This window comes from Aythya fuligula, chromosome 2 (genome assembly GCF_009819795.1).
Source record: "Aythya fuligula isolate bAytFul2 chromosome 2, bAytFul2.pri, whole genome shotgun sequence".
Lineage (NCBI taxonomy): Eukaryota > Metazoa > Chordata > Aves > Anseriformes > Anatidae > Aythya > Aythya fuligula.
In genome coordinates, this window is record NC_045560.1 from 74,131,091 (window position 1) to 74,150,348 (window position 19,258).

At 37.0% G+C, this 19,258-nt stretch overlaps 1 protein-coding gene across 1 annotated transcript in view; it reads right to left on the minus strand.

Moving 5' to 3' along the window:
- The window catches only part of CDH12 (cadherin 12), a 235,661-nt gene that overhangs the window by 29,103 nt on the left and 187,300 nt on the right, over positions 1 to 19,258 (minus strand). Inside the window, 2 exon segments of the mRNA XM_032181376.1 lie at positions 7,799 to 8,052; positions 18,805 to 18,992. Of these exon segments, the coding sequence (XP_032037267.1) occupies positions 7,799 to 8,052; positions 18,805 to 18,992 (442 nt within the window).

The following is a 19,258-nucleotide window of genomic DNA, read 5'->3' on the forward strand; positions in this document are numbered from 1 at the left end:
TTCATGTTGTCCTGTGTTAATACAACCATAAGGTTGTTCTCATATATTTTCAAGTGTCCTTTACAAGGTACAATCCATCAACTGTGGTGCTTTATCCATACAAAGTACTATATATATATAAATTAGATATATTTAATAAAATAAAAATACATGTTATTAGCTTAAACTCTGTTAATATTAACAAGATTAAAAAAAAAAAATTGCTTAATATAATGAAAATATATAGGACCTCTGGTGAAGAAACTGCAGTCTTAATAGTCTGGTTTTAATTTGTTATTTTGTTTAGAGGAAGTAATCCAGTCAAATTTATTACTGTGACAAAAAACAAAACAAAACAAAACAAAACAAAACAAACAAACAAACAAAAACTATCATCTAATATATTCATAGTCAGTAAGAGTTATTAGAAAAGCCTAATGTTAATAACAACAAAATAAATCTGAAATCCTGCTGTAAACTTTTCCTGTCATTAACCAAAAAAATGTAAAGGACATGATAATGTTCCAAAGTGGTAGATGCTGTTCTGCAAGGTTGCCTTTTTTGTTTATTTGTTTAAATAATTTATTAAGCCATCTCCATTAATGGGAGCAGAAGCTCTCTCTACCTCTGCTGAACAATGCTTCAGGCATTAGCATTCTTCAGAATTCTGCTAAGGCATTAGAGGTCAATCCAAAGGAAGCACTGACTGCTGTACTATCAGGTCTTACCCTTTGGGCAGTCTCCCAGGTACTGGCCAGATCCCAGAAGAAAGAACCACAGACATGCATAGATACCCCACATCAGACCATCAGGAATTTGTACAGCCTGGGAGAAGGAGCAAATCCTTCTTGTCAGATCGTCCCATTCCCATCATCTTTATGTCTTTTAATTTGCAGGAGATCTTCCACACAAAAAAATAACAGTTTGAGTCTTCTGCATACTGCATGGTTGGGTTCACAGTCCTTCATATGTAGATGTATATATCTCTGTGTTTTTAAATCAGGATGAAGGATTAGTGATTTTAGCAGTCACGTTTTACCTTGTATGGAATGAGTAATACCTGTGCAAACAAAATTATATTTTGCTCCTTTGGAGAAAATGGACCATTGTGCAGAATTAATTGACAGGGAAGCAGTGGCTGCAGACACACATACTCTAATGATGGGCCAGAATCTAGCAAGAGAACCTCTTAAACTTTTCATGAGTCTTATAAATCTTGCATAAGGATTTTCGTAAAACACGCTAGACAATATAGGAAATAAAATGTGCTGCAGCAGAATTATCAGCCCTTCCAAACTGTCAGTTCTGCCTGTTGACAAATTCCAGGGCTTTCTCCCCCTTGTCTATTTAAAGATTTTGTTCACATGCTTATCAGACCGTGCAGTCAGCTCCATCTTCTGCTTTGCATTTCTCATTATGAGCTGAGTATCTTATCAAAAGCCATTGTCAGTTCAGGAAATGCATTGTTTTTATTCAGTTTTAACATCAATTTTGCTGCCTCATTGAGCAGGCAGAACTGCAGGATAGCCCAGCAGAGGGGGAGCTTTGTCCTGCAATTTACTTAAGCCTCAGCTGTTTGGAGGAGGAGGGACATGGCAGGAACATGGAGCAGCAGGAGGCACATTGGGTTTAACCTCTTCACTCCAGGCTGAATGGTTAATACTGCTGAAGTGGGAAAGCAGGACAGCACTTTCGCTACTGGCACCACAAATTATAGGTTCTGAGCACCATTTCACCCTGACTTTGAGAGGTGCAGGTTTGTTCCATGTGGTGCTGCCCCCCATCTGTGCTCTGCTGCTCTGCCACCCAGGGGCTGGAAGGGGCTTCTCACACCTGGTGCTGTGTTTGGTGGGGAAAGGGCATGCTGGGGCAGGCATCCGGATGCATCTCTGAACCTCTATCGACGGCAGAGGGAATATAGAAAGATGGGGAGCAAACAAGGCTAAAAGGTCCCCCTTGCCCCAAAACCCTAAAAAAGCTTTTTTAGTTTTACTGCCTAAATTGATGCATTATAATAAATCTTTAGATTTAATATTTCCATAAATGATGACAGCATTTCTTTTCTGTTTGCCCATATTGAACTTCTGTATTGTATTTAAACTATATTTGCTCTTTTCACATCCAGCTATCTGAAATGATCCTATGCCATTATTTGCCACACTGTCTTTTCCAGCTTAGAAAAGATGGAAGCATTTGAGATCTGTCTGCATCTACAGTCAGGATGTGACTGACTGAACACACATAGATCCCAAAATGTGCATCTCAGAAAGAAAACTGTGGTTTAAACTTAATGAGCCTGAAAGGAAATAAATGACCAAACACATAAGAAACTCATGCTCAAACGCAATACGTATTTAATCATAACAATAATCTTGAGCATTATAGGATGGGAAAATAGAGCTAATATTTACAAACAGAGCTAAAGGAGAAATTCAGATTGACAGGACTTGAACCTGCCTACATTTCAGTAGTTAAAATAGCTATTGTTTTGGAAAGAGGTGTCAGATCAGTAATTACAAATGCTGGCAATCTTCATTTTGTATTAGGAATAAGGTTTAAGGTTTGACTTTGTGTAAAACTGTTCAGGATAACCAGCCAACACTCTTCCCTGGAGCGTTTAAGTTTTTCTTAGGTCTTGGTGTGAGGCCTGACTCTTCATAATTTTGTCAGTGTCAAGCCATGAGAAGGTTCATAGCTTCAGGTGACATGCTGCAAACCATTAAACCTCTGTTTTAATTTGACAATTGCTTTTAGAATGCTTGATAAAATCTATTGCTGGGGAAATTTGGAGTAAGAGCTGTGGATCAAAATTAGGAAGACTGTTATTTGAGCTGAAGTAGCTGGACAGTGTGTACTGCTGGGATGTGAACTAGCTTTGTAAAATCACATCACCAGGTGGTACAAGTGAAGAAAATCTGTGAAGAAAATCAGAGTTATTATGGTCATATTGTTCCTTTTCTCTCCCTCTGGCTTATTAGCTATTTTCAATTTAATAAAAAAAGTTTTCCTGCCAAGTTACTTTTTTTCCTGCCTTGGAGATGAATGCACTTTTTTTTATTTTTGGCATTCAATTCCTTCTTAAACTGTTTAATCACTGAAAGCAGTAGTGGTTAAACATCTTGGAGCTACACATACTTTTAGTTCCAAACTCCTGACTGACATTCAGTAACTTAATGTAATTGCAACTGAAGATCACTTACTGTTCTTTGCAGGCATCAGTAAATTAGGAAATTACTAACTGGAGTTAGGAAATTACTAAAGATTACTGGCCTTTCCCAGTTTTAAACCTTGTTTTCAGTTGCTTTTGACTTGCTGGACCTCAGAAATAAAATTTCAAGCTGCAACTACTTCCAGAAGTAGATCTAGGAAAAAATGTTTGTACATTATGATAAAGAGTTTAAGATTCAGGAAGAAACCTATTAATGTCTTTACTTGACAAAGTATTGTACTGGGAAATCAGACTCTAACCATAAAAATTTCTGGACCACAGTGACCTAGTTCAGAAAATAAATAAGGTTTTTCCTTTGGAAGCTCATGCTGGGAATATAGTCTTGTCCCCTTGATAAGATTGACCTGTGGCTAGTACACTATTTATTTATTTTTTAATATCACAGCTTCATGACTCTAGACTTGGACAGGATAATGCACAGTCCCCACAGCTTTTCTGCTTTCCGTGGTTCTTGTTGTTTATAAGGCAAAGCTCCTGAGTCAAGCAGAGATCTGAAGGGCAGTGTTGTGGCACAGAATGTGAAATTCACTGTAATTGGAGTCATATCTGGGGCTCACATAAGGGGCAAAAATGCTTTCATGCTTTATGCCAGAGGATCAGCTCCTAGGAAACCTGACAACTTCAAAGGTGTTGGTGCGAAGTTGCTGAACTTCACACACAATGTTAGACAAAGTTCACTATTCTAGACAACAGTGCATATAACTCCATTTTTGTCATCCATTTGTACTTGTTATTTAGATTGCTGTCTCTAACATTAGTAAAGTATAGGTGCATGTACAAGTGGTTTTTAGAAAGCCTTAAAATCCTTTGCACCAGAAGTAATGAATTTTAAAACATTTGTATATAAATATATATAATAAATGTATATAAATAACGTACATTGCCATGAGTACTTCAGCACTTCTTTCTTTCTTTCTTTCTTTCTTTCTTTTTTCTTTCTTTCTTCTTTTTTCTTTCTTTTCTTTCTTTCTTTCCTTTCTTTTTCTTTTTCTTTCTTTTTCTCTTCTTTCTCTCTTTCTTTCTTTCTTTCTTTCTTTTCTCTTTCTTTCTTCTTTCTTTCTCTTCTTCTTTTTCTTTCTTTCTTTCTTTCTTTTTTTTCTTCTTTCTTTCTTTTCTTCTTTCTTTCTCTTTCTTTCTTTCTCTCTCTCTTTCTCTTCTCTTCTCTCTTCCTCTTCTCTTCTCTCTTTCTTCTCTTCTCTCTCTTCTCTCTCCCTCTCTCTCTCTCTTTCTTTCTTTCTTTCTTTTTTACTTCTAGACAGCTTGTAACCATCATAAACAAGAGGAGTCTGAGAGGAACATGAGATCGTTGTTCCTTTCAGAAGTATGTTGGGATTGTTGATGGCTACAAAGTGCATGGGAGTTCATCTTAACATTTGTGCAGAGCATTTCTTGCGGCACTATGGAAAAAATAGGAACGGACAACATATCTCTCCTGAGATACATAAACTCCAAATTTAACACCATTTGAAAATCACGTGCAGTGGGGTAATGTTCTGAAAGAGCTTCAAACCGTTACAAACAAGTGTTGAATACCTGCAGCCCCTTTTCTCCTCGTTTAATTTCCTGTTTTTTAATTACTGTACACTCTGTGCCCTTTCATTTCAACATCTCTAATAAATACATGAAACAAATTTTAAATATTCCTGACCTCTCCTTATAGCTGTATTCCACTTACAGGAGGAAAGAGAAAAGGAATATAAACCTCAATGTTTTTAATGGCTTCCAGCTAAATACTTTCCTTTTACTAACAGGCTGAATCCAGCCTTCACTTCTTAGCTATTACCTCCCTCTTCCTCATATGTCTAAACCATATGTCCAAACAATTCTATAATTCTATATCTAGCATAACAGAGCTAAAGTTTTTGTCTGGTGACATGGATTAAGTTGCTGTGACTAATGCTTTCACCTGAGCTGTTCTAGCCTGCTTTGTTGCCCAGAATTTTGCCTTCTATTGCATACAGTGCAGATTGGTCTTTTATCCCAGTCCCTATTGTTTGGCAGGTTGTTGGTTTTGTTGTCCTTATTTTAATGGGCATTTAATGCAAAACTGCTGTGGGAAAACATTTCAGAGGAAATGAATTAATTAGTAGAGAAATTGTTCCACACAGAAAATGTGTGAGCTGTTGCCTCAGAGAACATTACTTGCTTTTTCATGTCTGCTGAGAGGGCATATTTACTTAGAAGATGTTCATACTCCTACTTTAAAACATGATAAAAATGATGGAGCCATTCTTTACATCTGTGAGGCAATCTACTTTTTAAACAGCTGAAAGCATAATTGCTCAAGATACATTTAAAAGTTGTAATCACATGCAAGGCTTTTGAACAAATTTATGCTTTTCTAACTTCTGGTCACTGACTTCAGTTAGAGGATATAAAGCTCGTGGAATATTGATCGCTAACACATCAGTAACTAATAATTGCATATAATTACTTTTATTTATTTTTTTTATTCAGCATTTAAATACAGGTAGGTTTTCAAAGGGCATAAGAGCATGATTTAATGTGTTAAATTAGCAAAAGGATTATCACTGAATTCAAACATCAGGAGATCAGGCTGACTATGGAGAATCAAATCTATGCTCAGATAAATGAGAGCTAAGGAAGAGATTTCATGAGTGAACTATGAAAATTTACAGAAATAAGTGATTTTACAAAGCTGCACTAGAGAGCTGCATTGAGAGGTTTGCAGATTAATCTTAGCAGCATGTCAGCTGGCTTACTGGAACAAATCCCTGTCCTTAAAGCATAGCACCTTCCTTCAAAGTCCATTGAATTCAATGTATGGCTAACATTTGGGTAGGAATAGGTACCTCTAAGAAGTCTGTAATATCTAACACAGTTAATGGTTTTCACTCATGAACCAGAAGAATCAATTCTTAAAAAGTAACCCTGGGAGCACTTCTGTAGTTTGTCAGTGCTCATGGTCATCAAGTAGAGCATTGAGCCTGAAATGCATGAGTGTTTTATAGTATTCCTGGTCTTATGATGAGAATTTGAATGATTTTAGGGTTAAAAAAGGTAGTCATGGACACCTCCAAATGGCTTAGGATTTGGTATTAATGAGATCTATGTATGGAGGAAACCACCTTGTAGTTGCAGATGTATACTCAGTAGACAAGTGCTCCTAGCAGGACTTGTAAGATAAAAAACTTCCACTGAGGAGTGGTTAAATTATTCTGCTGTTATATGAAAAAAATACAATATGATTAAAGGGCTTGCTATTTGATTGCAAAAGACAATATAGTTTTCATCAGAATAATGTCTTCAGGGGAGCTATTTTCATAGTTTAACACCAGGGAAAAAGGCTCCCACTGAAGTCTTTGTTGGTGAATGTTTTAATCCTTTGTCCAAGGCAGGAATGTGTCACAGCTCCATGACCAAATACTCTTCTGTATTAGAAAATTATGAAGGATGTATTTTTTTAAAAAAGTGAAGCAAACAACATTAGTAAGATTTAGGCAACAATTAACTAGGAGCTAGACACACCACTCTCACTTGTTAAATTTTTTGCACGACACAACATGTCAGTTAACATACTTATTGTACATTTTGAGAATGTAAAATACTGAGTCAACATATGCATCGTTAATAACATGGATTATGTTAAAAAAGTCAAAATTACGTTTGTAATCATTTATTTGGAATACATACTTTGAATGCTTATATGTATGAATGTACATGCGCTTGGTAGACATGAGTGACATTTCATTGTTTTATCATAGTCCCATTTGATAAACATTAACATTTAAAGATCGATTACTTCTATTATGTCTGTAATATTGCTCTTTTCAGTCTGGGACTAAAAATATTTCCTGAAGTCAGGTAAATTCAGCATGGATTGGTACTGGAAATATGTGTAATGACTTCCTACATAGTACACCATATTTGCACAGGAGCTTCTTTATTGGTACATAACTCCGGTTCACTTTACAGTTTCTAATGTGGCTGGAAATATGTCAGCAAAGTCAATATGTTACATATTCATAACAGCCTCTACCTTTTATTTCAGGAAATAAGCTATATCAGTAAATGGGGACGGCAGGAGTTTACTTGTGCTGAAGTCTGCTGAACACAGCCATGTTCACCAGTAATCACCTCCTCAGCACCTTAGCCAAGAAAGGTATAGTACTTATTTATTAAAACATTTGTTCTTTGCCAGAAGTGAAAACTGAGTGGTTCTTGTGAAAGGGGAAGCACTCACTGTCACCTGTCAAGGCAACATAGACATAGTACAGACAACCTCCTTTTTCACTACTGTATGTCAGAGCTGCTTTTTTGGAAGTCCCAGACATCAGACAAAATAATCTTTTACTTCCTTAGTCACAGGACACAATCTCTGAAGCCATGTTGCTGCATGGTAATGTGTATGATCTTCTGTATGATGACAAGCTGCCAGCATATAATGCATTTTTCCAGATAAACCGCCTAAACTAGCATTTCTTTTCAATATTTTTCAGCAGCAGTTACCTCTTACAGCAACAGACTTGGAACAATTTGCATCTTCTTACTAAGCTCTTTGCCACATAGTCCATGTCAGCAGCAGTTTGGATGGCCTGAAAGTTATTGAAGGAGAAAAAGCTTTCTTACCTAACCGAACTGCTGCCAGCATCGAGGTCTTGTGCTGTCACTGCTCCGATAATGGTCCCCACAGGAGTATCCTCATAAACCTCCATCGTGTACATAGGCTTGCTGAAAACTGGAGGTTCATCCATGTCCAACACATTTATCTTCACAGTAGCGGTGTCTTTGAATGGACCCACTGAGTGAAATCGATGGTCAAGATGGAGATTGGAGGCCTCAACTTTGAAGGTGTATGCTTTTTTTGTTTCAAAGTCTAATGGCTGTGGAAAGAACAAAAGCTAAATATAAGATTTGACTAAAAATTAAACATTGCAAAATCACTTTGGTAGAATTAATCTGACATAGTTTAAGATGTCTTCAATTAAACTTCCGCTCCTGAGCTAATCATCTAACATGGTTTTGCAGTCACTGGAGAGGAATGGACAATTTTAATAAACCTCAAGCTAAGGTGGTTTCTGAAATAGGCCAGGTGAATCATGTCCAGGAAATAACTGTTTCTCTGCATTAAAAAAATTCAGGATGATTGACATGGATGTGAACAGTTACACTGTAGATGTCTGAAACTGACTACCGTTCATCTCTTGCAAATTAGCTCTGTCACAACTCCCATGCACAGCCAATCAGCCATCTCCGGCTGGTCTAGGTCATTAAACAGAAGGTTTGCACTGCTTTTAGCAAGGTAAGCTTTCAGAGAAATATGACAATGATAGAAAGAAGCCCAAATGAAAACTCTGATATATACTGATGGGTCAAACGAAATTTAGGTATGGCTTGCAATGTGAATTCAAACCTGATCTGGTTTTCCTAATAAATAGTTATCTTGAGTGAACTGCTATCCACTAGATATATTTGAGCAGTACATATGTAGAAAACGCCGACTTTGACTTAGCCTTCTGATCCTAGGTGTAATTTGTAACATTTTGAAAGTATCATAACAGCATTTGTACCTTTCTGATTTCTGATGGAAATTTCTGCAATCAGATAATTTTCACGTGGGTTTGTGTCAATGTACATCAATTTAGTAACTTTGGTTTTAGAAAAGTAATAATCTCGAAACCATAATGAAGTCATATTTAGTTGAAAAGACACAGAAGCTTTATTTTCTGTCTAAAAAAAAGATTTTGCTGCGTTGTGGTTTTCACGGTTTTAATTTTAGTGAGGGATCCTTTCGTGATGTCTGGGCAATACTGCCACCTAGCGGCTCCTCTCTATAATTGTCGAGTTAGAAATTTTCAGGCGGGAAGGATATGCTATCTGGAAAAGAGAGCAGGATCACCAGTGTAGGAACAAGAATATGTTAATGTCTGTCATTTTTTTCTCCCCCAGCCATCATTACCACAGTGTTTCCAGTCATTTGTCACAGCTAGTACAGATTTAAGCTATGCTATTTTCTGTCCTTATCACAGCAGGACATAATTGGCCAGATGCCTGGCTAGTGTGAGTTGAAGCAGTTCCATTAAAATCAATGGAATTACCTTGATTTACATTAGCTGAGCAGCTAGCATAATGGTTTAAAATCCTTATGAAAAACATAATAATTTTAATAGACTACATGGCCAGTCTTTTCTGAGCTGGGGATTTAAAATTAGACAGCCAAGTCTATATGCCCTATAAATAAACAAGCTTGAAAGCCAAGTGCTACTAACCAATCCACTACCAAATAGAGCCATCCTTCTACAGACTAAATTCCCAGTAAAAGTCAGTATGAGTTGCAGCTTCATGACCAGACTGACAACAAGAAGATGCAGCTAAGGCTGAGAAGATACAGACAAAATAAAATGTGGAAGATCTTGTGCCCCAGTGATGAAACTAAGTCATTGCCTTTGCTACAAAAGGGCATGCTGTTTCACTATCCAAATTGTTGTCATACTGTCCTTTGAGTTTCTATACTACTCATGTTCATTGTTATGCTTTGCCAAAAAAATTCCCCTAGAGTGAGCAACCAAACCAAGCCAAACCCTTCTCCATCAGATTATATAAAGTGCTAACAACTTTTCAAGAAATACTTAAGGAAGGGGGAGAAATCCTGGAGCTTCAGTTTGGAGTGGAAAAAGTTTAAGTAATTATGAGGGCTAAGCTACAGATAAAGATTAACACAAAAAAAAAGCAAGAAATCTAAGCTCCCAATTAAGTATTAATTCTACCTGATGCCTTGTATGCTTTGTCCATATACTCCCAAATTGCATTAAGAAAATTACTTTTCTGATCTATGAGTGTATTTGCAGATAGATGTGCAAGCAGCAAGAGCCATAATACATGCAGTCCTTGCAGGCAGTTACTCTTAGAGGCAGAAATACTAGATCATGGTCCTTGCAAGTACCCAATACACAACTTCCATGATGTAAGGGGAACAGGGTCCTTGTCTGGGTACGGACAGAAAGGAGTAAGATTTCAGGCAAGTCTGGGCATCGGTGTGCTCAAGCTGGCATATTTTACAGCACAGAAACCCAGAAAACTGATGAAGTGTCTACGTTACTTCTCTCTCTCCAGCACTACGGGGCACTGCTATAGTATATTTTGGAAAAGCCAGATTGACCCTAAGAAGGGAAAATGTTTTCCACTGTAGCCTCAGAGCAACTAATTCTCTCTTCCTGTCCTTCTATGGACAGATAAATATAGCTAGAGCTTAAACAGTAAGCAAAGCACAGATGGCACTCAGAATAAGAAGAGACAGGATGAAAGTGCTGAGCTATCATCAGAGCAAGGAATCAGTGACACACTCACACAAAATAGCAGGATGTAGCCTTTTAACATACATTAGGCTAAACTGCAGCTCAAGTGTCTGTGGAAAGGTGGGAAGATTACAAACAGTAAACCTAGGATGTAATTTCAAAATGAAAATGTTTGTACAACGTATGTCATGCAGTAAAGCAGTATGGTTTACAAGGGTTGCATCTGTGGGGAGACCATATCCTGATCAGTTCTGTTCCCAGTTTTGCATTGTCAGCTACTGACAGTCTCAAATTTTGGCATTTGTATGATATGCTTGGAGTTTGCCTGAAAACAAAAAAATTGAAAGTCTGTCTAGCTCTCAGAAAACAGAACAAAACAAAATAAACAAACAATAAAACCCCACATTTATTTTTATTTTATTTTATTTTATTTTATTTTTTAGTTTTAAAGATGCTAGAATACCATTAATTTTATTTTTTTTATTTATTTATTTTTTATTATTATTTTTTTTAATAGATACCACTGAGATCTGTGAAGGAAATGAGTGGTTGACACGACCTTTTATCTGATAGTGCCCAGTCGTATTTTAATTTAAAATCTGGAATGCTGTTAAGGGTACAAACCCAGCATAATGTTAGTAAGAATGTCCCATTCTTAAAAAAAAAAAAAAAAATAATAATAATAACAATAATAAAAAAAAAGTCTCCAAGGTTACTGAAACTTCTTTCAACCAATCAGATTTCAATGGAATAACCTCATATAAATATTTTGTTTGCTTGTTTTTAAATAAAATTTTAACACAAAACCCACAAAACAATAGAAATACTCATTTCTTCTATAAAAATGATTATATTCAGAAACTAAAATTTGATAAGGCTTTTATTTTAGAAAATGTATTATTTTTTCTGCAGCAAACAGCAGTATGGTTAAAAGTAAGGGAGCTTTTTATTAGCTATGTACCATTCAACAATTATATGCGTCCTTCTAATTGATATTCTAAGTGCCAGTGTCAGAATAGATGTCATTGGCCCCTCTACTAGCTCTCATCTTCCTTTTCTATGCTGAGTTTATTAGCTACCCTATACAGTTGTACCGTAAAGTGCTATCAGTTTATACATAGCTGTGTGCAGCAAAGGAAATCCACAAATCCCCAAATCAAATAATACATAAAGACAAATCACTTTCTCCTGCAACTTAGGAAGTACCATGAACACGTGTATTTAGTATGAATAGGAAATCACATAGAGCTCTGGTTTAGAAATAAATTTATTTTGAAACATTACTGTTGTCCATACTCAAGACAAAAGTGAAGAAATGCTGATACATAGAAGTGTAACTGTATTTATTATTTGATTTGTGGGTTTTATATATATTTTGTATTTTATATCCGTAGATTAGATTAGATTAGATAAAGAGAGATAGAGATAGAGATAGAGATAGAGATAGAGATAGAGATAGAGATAGAGATAGAGATAGAGGATATAGATTTAATTAAAGAACTGAAACAGAAAAATGGGCTGAAAGATAAAGTAAATTCTGTTGGGAAGCACATTTAGGGCAAGAAAAGAACTATTCTGACAGTTTAGTCACAAAAAAACAAACAAACAACAACAACAACAAAAAAACATAAAAAGGCAGGAGTGGAAACCACAAATTTCTGTTTTTTTTTTTTTGTTTGTTTGTTTGTTTGTTTGCTGTTGTTGTTTTGTTTGTTTGTTTGTTTGTTTGTTTGTTTGTTTATCCACACATAAGAGACAACAATGCTGTTTGCGATACATACATTCATGACCCATACCTACACCAATGGAAAAGCCATAATTTGGGGTAAGACTGTAAGCCCCAGGACCTATGGATAGTTACGGGCAGCAGGACAGTGTTCTGTGCTGAGAGGAAATACATGTTGGCTTAGGTCTTCATACCAGCAACAACTCTGTCTCATGTTTGTCAAAAAATCTGGCAATGCTTTCCCCTTGAAGATGGGCTGAGCTCCTACATATTTGTGAAATGCAGGCAACCAGATTGCTCACTGTGCATTGATGCATTTCAGTAATTGTATTTCTGTAATGAGTTTTAGTATTAGCATTAAATAGTACATAGTTGGCACTATAGAGCATAGTCAATTAAAGGAGGCTCCAGATAAAACAGAAACGTTCATTAATTTCAGAGTTGAGAATACAGAATGAAAAAATAAGTTCTGTAGACCAAATCTGATGTGCAGCAAGTGCTGCAGCTTTGATCAAGTCTGAAGTGAGTGCTTCAAGATTGGATGGGAAGTGGGGAAAATGTATGTATATTATTTAACTGGAGATAGGAAGAAGTCGACCAATGTCAGGGTCTCTCCTGTTTTCTGCTTGAGGAGGATTTGAAGTGAAATATTTAGAGTATAGCACATAGGCAAAAAAAAATGCTTCCTGTTATTCATGACAATCTGGCAAACAATTTTTGCTGAAAATGAGTAGCATGGAGAGGGACAAAGGTGTTTTCATTGAGTAAGAATCTATAATGAATGTTCTCATTACATGTTTTTAAATTTGTGAGTAAAAGAAGCACATTGTGAGTAGGAGGTACTTCTTATCATCAAGGTGAGAGGTGTGCACAGTTTGCCTTGGATATCTGTAGCTCAGACAATGACAGTGGAAAATAATTTTGATATTATGAATTGTTTCATTTGATATTTTTTTTTTTCTTTACTGGAGAGATCTGAGGAAATATCTGTATTTCCAGATAAGAAAACACAGAGCCAAGGTCCTGTGTCTCTTTTTCAAGAGAGGGATCAGTTTGTTTTTCAAGTATGGAAGAGGATGGAGGAAGAGGAAGGTATGATAAAGCAAGAACATGATAATGTAAACTGTATACATTTTATAGTAGACAGTACGAAATTTACTGCAAAACTTGTAAATAGATTTTGTTGGAGAGCAGGGACAGCTTTTGAATCACAACAAGCAGATCATGGCCTACTGCACACAGCAGGCTGGGTCATGCTCTCCCTGCTTTCAGCATCAGTCTAGAAGCATTAAAGGGAGGGGAGGTCTGATTAATCTCTCAGTCTAGCTAATCCATCCATCCATGGATAATCAAGAGTCGACTGCAAGGTTAAAGAAAGAAAATAACACGTGGAGTACTTGAAGTGAACAAGTGGATACAAGTATCTGTCCAAAAGGTAAATTTCCCCATACATCACCATATCTTACCCATTTCTGTAGCTGCCTTTCACTTTCAAAGCCAAACCCATTCATTCTATCCGAAAACTACACAGGCTGAAGGGAAGGTACTCCCTTCTGTACTGGTTTTGTCATTCTTTTCTGTGGCTATTATGATCTTTATGACTGCGTCTGTACCCAATTAATGCCTTTCTACTTGTGCTGAGGAACATAGCCTGCTTTTCCTCCTCAAAATGTAAAACTATCTGCTACGTTCTTCATTCACACAAAGCTGTGAGTTATGATGATAGACAGACAGTTGCACAGAACTACAGGAGGTGTTCCATGTTTTCGGAGAATTAAGGGGTGGGTGAGCAAAGCAAGCAGCAGCAGCAATGACATTCTGGCACGTCAGGAGCCTGTCCTGTGCTCACCACTGCGCTGTGTAGGTGCTGTCAGACTGCCGTTATGTGATATTTCAGTACCACGTACATTTGCTGTCCCATGGGCAAGAAGACTCAGCTTACTCAGCAAACTTCTACTTGCTTTAAAATCTTTTTAAAAGTGAAAGAAGCCACTGAGAATATGAAAAAGTATATAGTCCAAATACCTCCATGCAGCTACTGGGTTAGTTTGTCAGCTCCCCCAATTTCTCTTATTTTCTCATCACTCAAGCTACTTTTCCTCATCATGAAGTACTTATGCCCTTCTTGACATACTGTGATTTCAGGGATACAGCTTTGTCACCTGGCCAGATAGCAGTGTTACACGGCTTACAAAAATGGGTCCAGAAGAGCATCCACTGACCCATACCAGGAACCCACCCAGCATGGTGCAGCGCTACAGGCTACACCAGATGAAGCCCCAAAACAGCTTTCTCCTAACTTTTTGAGACACTCTGCACAAGTTAGTGAAGTAATGTCTGAGCCATGCTCGGTGTTTGAACCCTACTCAATTTCTGGATTACCACATGCTGAGCCAAACAAGAGGCTTCTGCACACAGTGGGCTAATCCTGTAAACTCATCCTTGGTTTAATAAACCTAGTGCCAACTCTTTAGTGAAACTCGGATCCTGCTGTTTATTTATTTATTTATTTATTTTCCTGTTGGACGCAGTCATCAAAGATTTCTTATCAGTTTGGATAAAACCAGAAGCTTGTCTGGGACTGATGAGTTTTCCTCCCATACCTGGGAGTGCTACCCTGTGCCCACCACCCATCAGTCCAGAGGAAATGGTCTCTTCTGGCACCCCACTTCTTGCAGCTTACACTTGCTGTTGTTTTCTGGAGTACCCAGGTAGGATAACAGATAAGGATGACTATATAAGCATAAAATGTGACTAACATGGTATTGGACAGATCTGCACAAGGGAAGAGACTGGTCATTCTATGCCTACTATTTCTTACTCTCACAGAGAACCATGTGCAGCCCTATATCAAAGCCAGACATTTCCCCTTCGTTCTGCTCAAAATATTTTCCCTTTTTATTGTGAGACGGAGAGAAAGCTATTACAGTACTAACCACACAGTGGTGCTAAATAGCATTTTGGATCATTTGTTCAGCAGAATATAATGAAATATATTCCAATTTGAAAATATGTAAATAGCACAAGAGTAGTAGTAATCAGGCTTATATTGGATCATAGCATGAAAATAAATTAGCAACCCAAATGAATTACTTAAGATGTGTACCTTATATAGCATTGGCTGGTTGTGCCTGTTTAATGTCTGAGATACAGTAAACAAGCTTTTGCAACCCACAGTTCACTTAGAGTGTTGAAAAGAACAGTTTGTCTTTTGCAATTTTTGTCAGAAAATATTCCTTCTACCAAATCTAAACATAGTCCAAGGAGGATTCAGTTTTCTCAATTTTGATACAGAAACATCTCCATGTTTTCTTGCATAACAACAGAATAAAAAAACATCTATACAGTGACTGACAGTTTCTGGCTGCAAGAAAATTTTCAGGAGAAATAAAAGCAAACTTTATAAAGGACAAAGATGCACTTAAAATGGCTCAATGCTAAATAACTGTACTATGTACAATGTCAGAGTATGTGTGATACAGAAAGAAGCACAAATTTGCTTTTAAAGCATGTGGCACTTTTTATTAATGGTTTTGACTGAATATTACATACAATTTATAATTCATAGTGTTGGTCCTATTCATTCACTGACTCTGATTTAAAGAAGTACTTAAGTACATACCTAATGTAAATATTTACATAATCCCACAAAGTCAAATCAATGTTTTGAACACCTTGTAATGTGAAATCATTTCTGTGCAGGCAGATGAATAACTCTGTTGCAGGCTTGTACAGTATAGGTCACATGCACTTTAATAGGTTTCTACAGACTTGTGAATGTCCAGCACTTCTGAAAATCTGAGAACTGGAGAACAAGTCCTATGAGGAGCGGCTGAGGGAGCTGGGCTTGTTCAGCCTGGAGAAAAGGAGGCTCAGGGGCGACCTTATCACTCTCTACAGGTACCTCAAAGGAGGCTGTAGCGAGGTGGGGGTTGGTCTATTCTCCCACGTGCCTGGTGACAGGACGAGGGGGAATGGGCTTAAGTTGCGCCAGGGGAGTTTTAGGTTGGATCTTAGGAAGAACTTCTTTACCGAAAGGGTTATTAGACATTGGAACAGGCTGCCCAGGGAAGTGGTGGAGTCACCATCCCTGGAAGTCTTTAAAAGACGTTTAGATGTAGAGCTTAGGGATATGGTTTAGTAGGGCCTGCTAGTGTTAGGTCAGAGGTTGGACTCGATGATCTTGAGGTCTCTTCCAACCTAAAAATTCTGTGATTCTGTGATTCTGTAACTGCAACCCATAAAAATACATCTGTGCTATTATTACAAGTGTAGAGAATTATAAACTGAGTTAACAGTAGCTTTAAGAATCTGCACTGGTTTTGATTAATTTGCGATCTAGCATGGAACTCAGGTGGATGGATTTTGGATAATTCCAAAATTTCTTAAAACACTTAACCATTTAAAGATTAGTGAATGGGACTTTTTCCTTGGAAAAAAAAAAAAAAAAAAAAAAAGGGGCAATATGCAGGGGCTGTATAAAGGTATTCTTTGCTGGAGGATCCATGTAATGGGTTTATCTTCTTTCCATGCTCCTGCATAGAACACAGCTGGAGTTCCCTGACCTGCACAGCCTGTCACTGGTCTCCAGGCTCATTGTGATGAAGAAGATTAAGGAGGGATTAGGATTTGATTTTTTTTTTTTTTTTTTTTTTTTAATTTTTCCTCCTATTCAGTGACAAAGTTCTAGCATTTACATATGACAACATCAACTGACATTAATTACAGGATCCTTCTGCTATTGTAGAAGCACCCTAAGGTTTCCAAAATGTTGTATATTATTACTGAAGAGACTGAAAAAATTTAGCAAAATACAAGTAAAGTATCTGCATATAGCATTTGTCGTGTCATTTATCCCTTCCCCCTACTCAAATTCTAGGTCAATTAGATTTATAGTTCCCCATTAAGCAGCCTCAAAAGTGACCAAACATTTTGCCTGTGCTGGCCCTTAGATAACTGTATGAGGGTAATTCATATGTGGATGCTCTTCACTGGTAACACATATTATATGCATGCTGTTTGAGTATGCATTGCTAATTTGAATATTTTTGCCTATACAGTCTGATATGTATATACATTAATCATAAGTATTGAAAACCTCCATTGCAGTGGATAAAAACAAAGAGCACAGCTGAGGCTTAGGACCAACCCAGGCAGAACTAAATCCTATCAAAAATCTACACTCGATGCTCAAATATTTATTTCTCAATGGCTCCCACTAATTGCCATTTCCACCTGGCAGTGCATCCTGGGGGGCACGCAGCTGCTAAGCCTTACTGCTCCAAATGGAGCTATTTTTGAATCATCTTCGCAGAGGGGAAAAGGCTATTAGAATTATTTTTAAAAACAAAAGGGATTTTGCAATTTCAAAAAAGAAGAAGAAGAAGCAGTACATTTAAGCTTTTGGTCAAAATGGAAAGGTGGGAGGGGATGGGATGAAGAACATGTCTCATTGGTGAATAACTTCACATGGGTATCCCAGTTTCCATCTTGTGTTACTAAAAATAGCAAAACAGTAAGTGATATGACATCATCTGCTCTTTTAATGCACCCATGGATAATTTACTATTTCCCAGGTCAAGAGGCTGGGGCCAGGGTTTCCACCATTAGAAAGAATATAAGGCAAATACAGCTCCATGCCCAGAGTTGGGGGAAATTTCAGCACCTAAATTCTAACTTTTCATTGCAACTAAAGCTTCTTATTTTCTAAACCTTATCTTAATATGAACATCCAGAGTCCTTACTCCCTTGTAAGTGTTGTTTCCCAGATGTGCTTATTTTACAAAAATCACACCCACAAACATGAGCTGTCTATAATGCATAGCCTGGCCTCTCAAAGTGAGCTGTTGGTTCAGTCTTGTTGATCATTGGTGTAGATGTGCATGCATGGGCTCAGAAGCTAGCCGTTGGTTAAAATGGGACTGCCCCTACTTTGGACCTCTCTTGCTGAGTACTTTAATCACCCCCTTCCAAATAATGTCTATTCTTTCCATCTTTAAAGTCAATAAACTCAGTAATCTTGATTTTTTTTTTTAATTATTGTTATTTTTTTAGTACGCTAAAGCAGCTGAAATGCAGTGTGCATCTGAAAAGCATCCATATCAGACACTGGAAGTAGGATGTGAGTTTGCGATCATTTGGGACTCACCCACCCCAAGGAAGATCGCCATTCACTCAAATACTGAACAGCAATTTTATTATAAAATAATGACAACATTAAAACATTCAAAATAAAATGTTTAAAAATTAAAATGAAATATATGATCCCAAACATAAAATATTGTTCTTTGATAGCATGCACTGAGCTGGACAATTTCTCTCATGGTTTTAGGAGGAAAATTTCCCATAAAAGACAAATTATACTTTCTAGACAGAGATAAGAATTACTCTTCCACCATTAATACAGATATTATTTGTGAACAGTCATACTTGACTGCATATGAAATGAAGCACTAAATTCCAATTTCTTTTAAGACTAAGATCATAAACAAGGATTCCAATAAAGTTAAAAATTACTGTGTGTTACTCACTATGTACAATTGCACAATATTTAATTATCTTACCCAGTTTCTCGCTTAAGCCATATGTACATGCACCCCATCTGTGCCACATACCTTTTTCAGTTTGATGACTCCTTCCTGGGTGTTCTCATCTGTTGTGATGTCAAACAAGTTTCCTCCATCTCCTGGAACTATGTTGTACTCAATATCTGCATTTTTCCCAAAATCAGGATCCACAGCTCTGATCCTTCCAATAGCAGAACCAACGTGAGAGGATTCGGGCACTTTCAAATGGAAGATACCTGTGAGGAAGAGGTAAATGTAATTCTTGAGATTTTTTGATAAGTAATGTAGCATGTCTGATTAAAAACATGGAGCCTGTGAAAAATGAACAGACTTAAATAATCCAATTAAATGATGAGATCAAAACAACAACAGATTAGAAGATATGCATGCTTTACCCACCTAACGTGTTAATTTCTTCTACATGCTAGATCCTGACCAATACAGCTGTAAGGGTCTTAGCAATTCTCTCTCTTGATATCTGTCTGTCTTTCTATATATTACG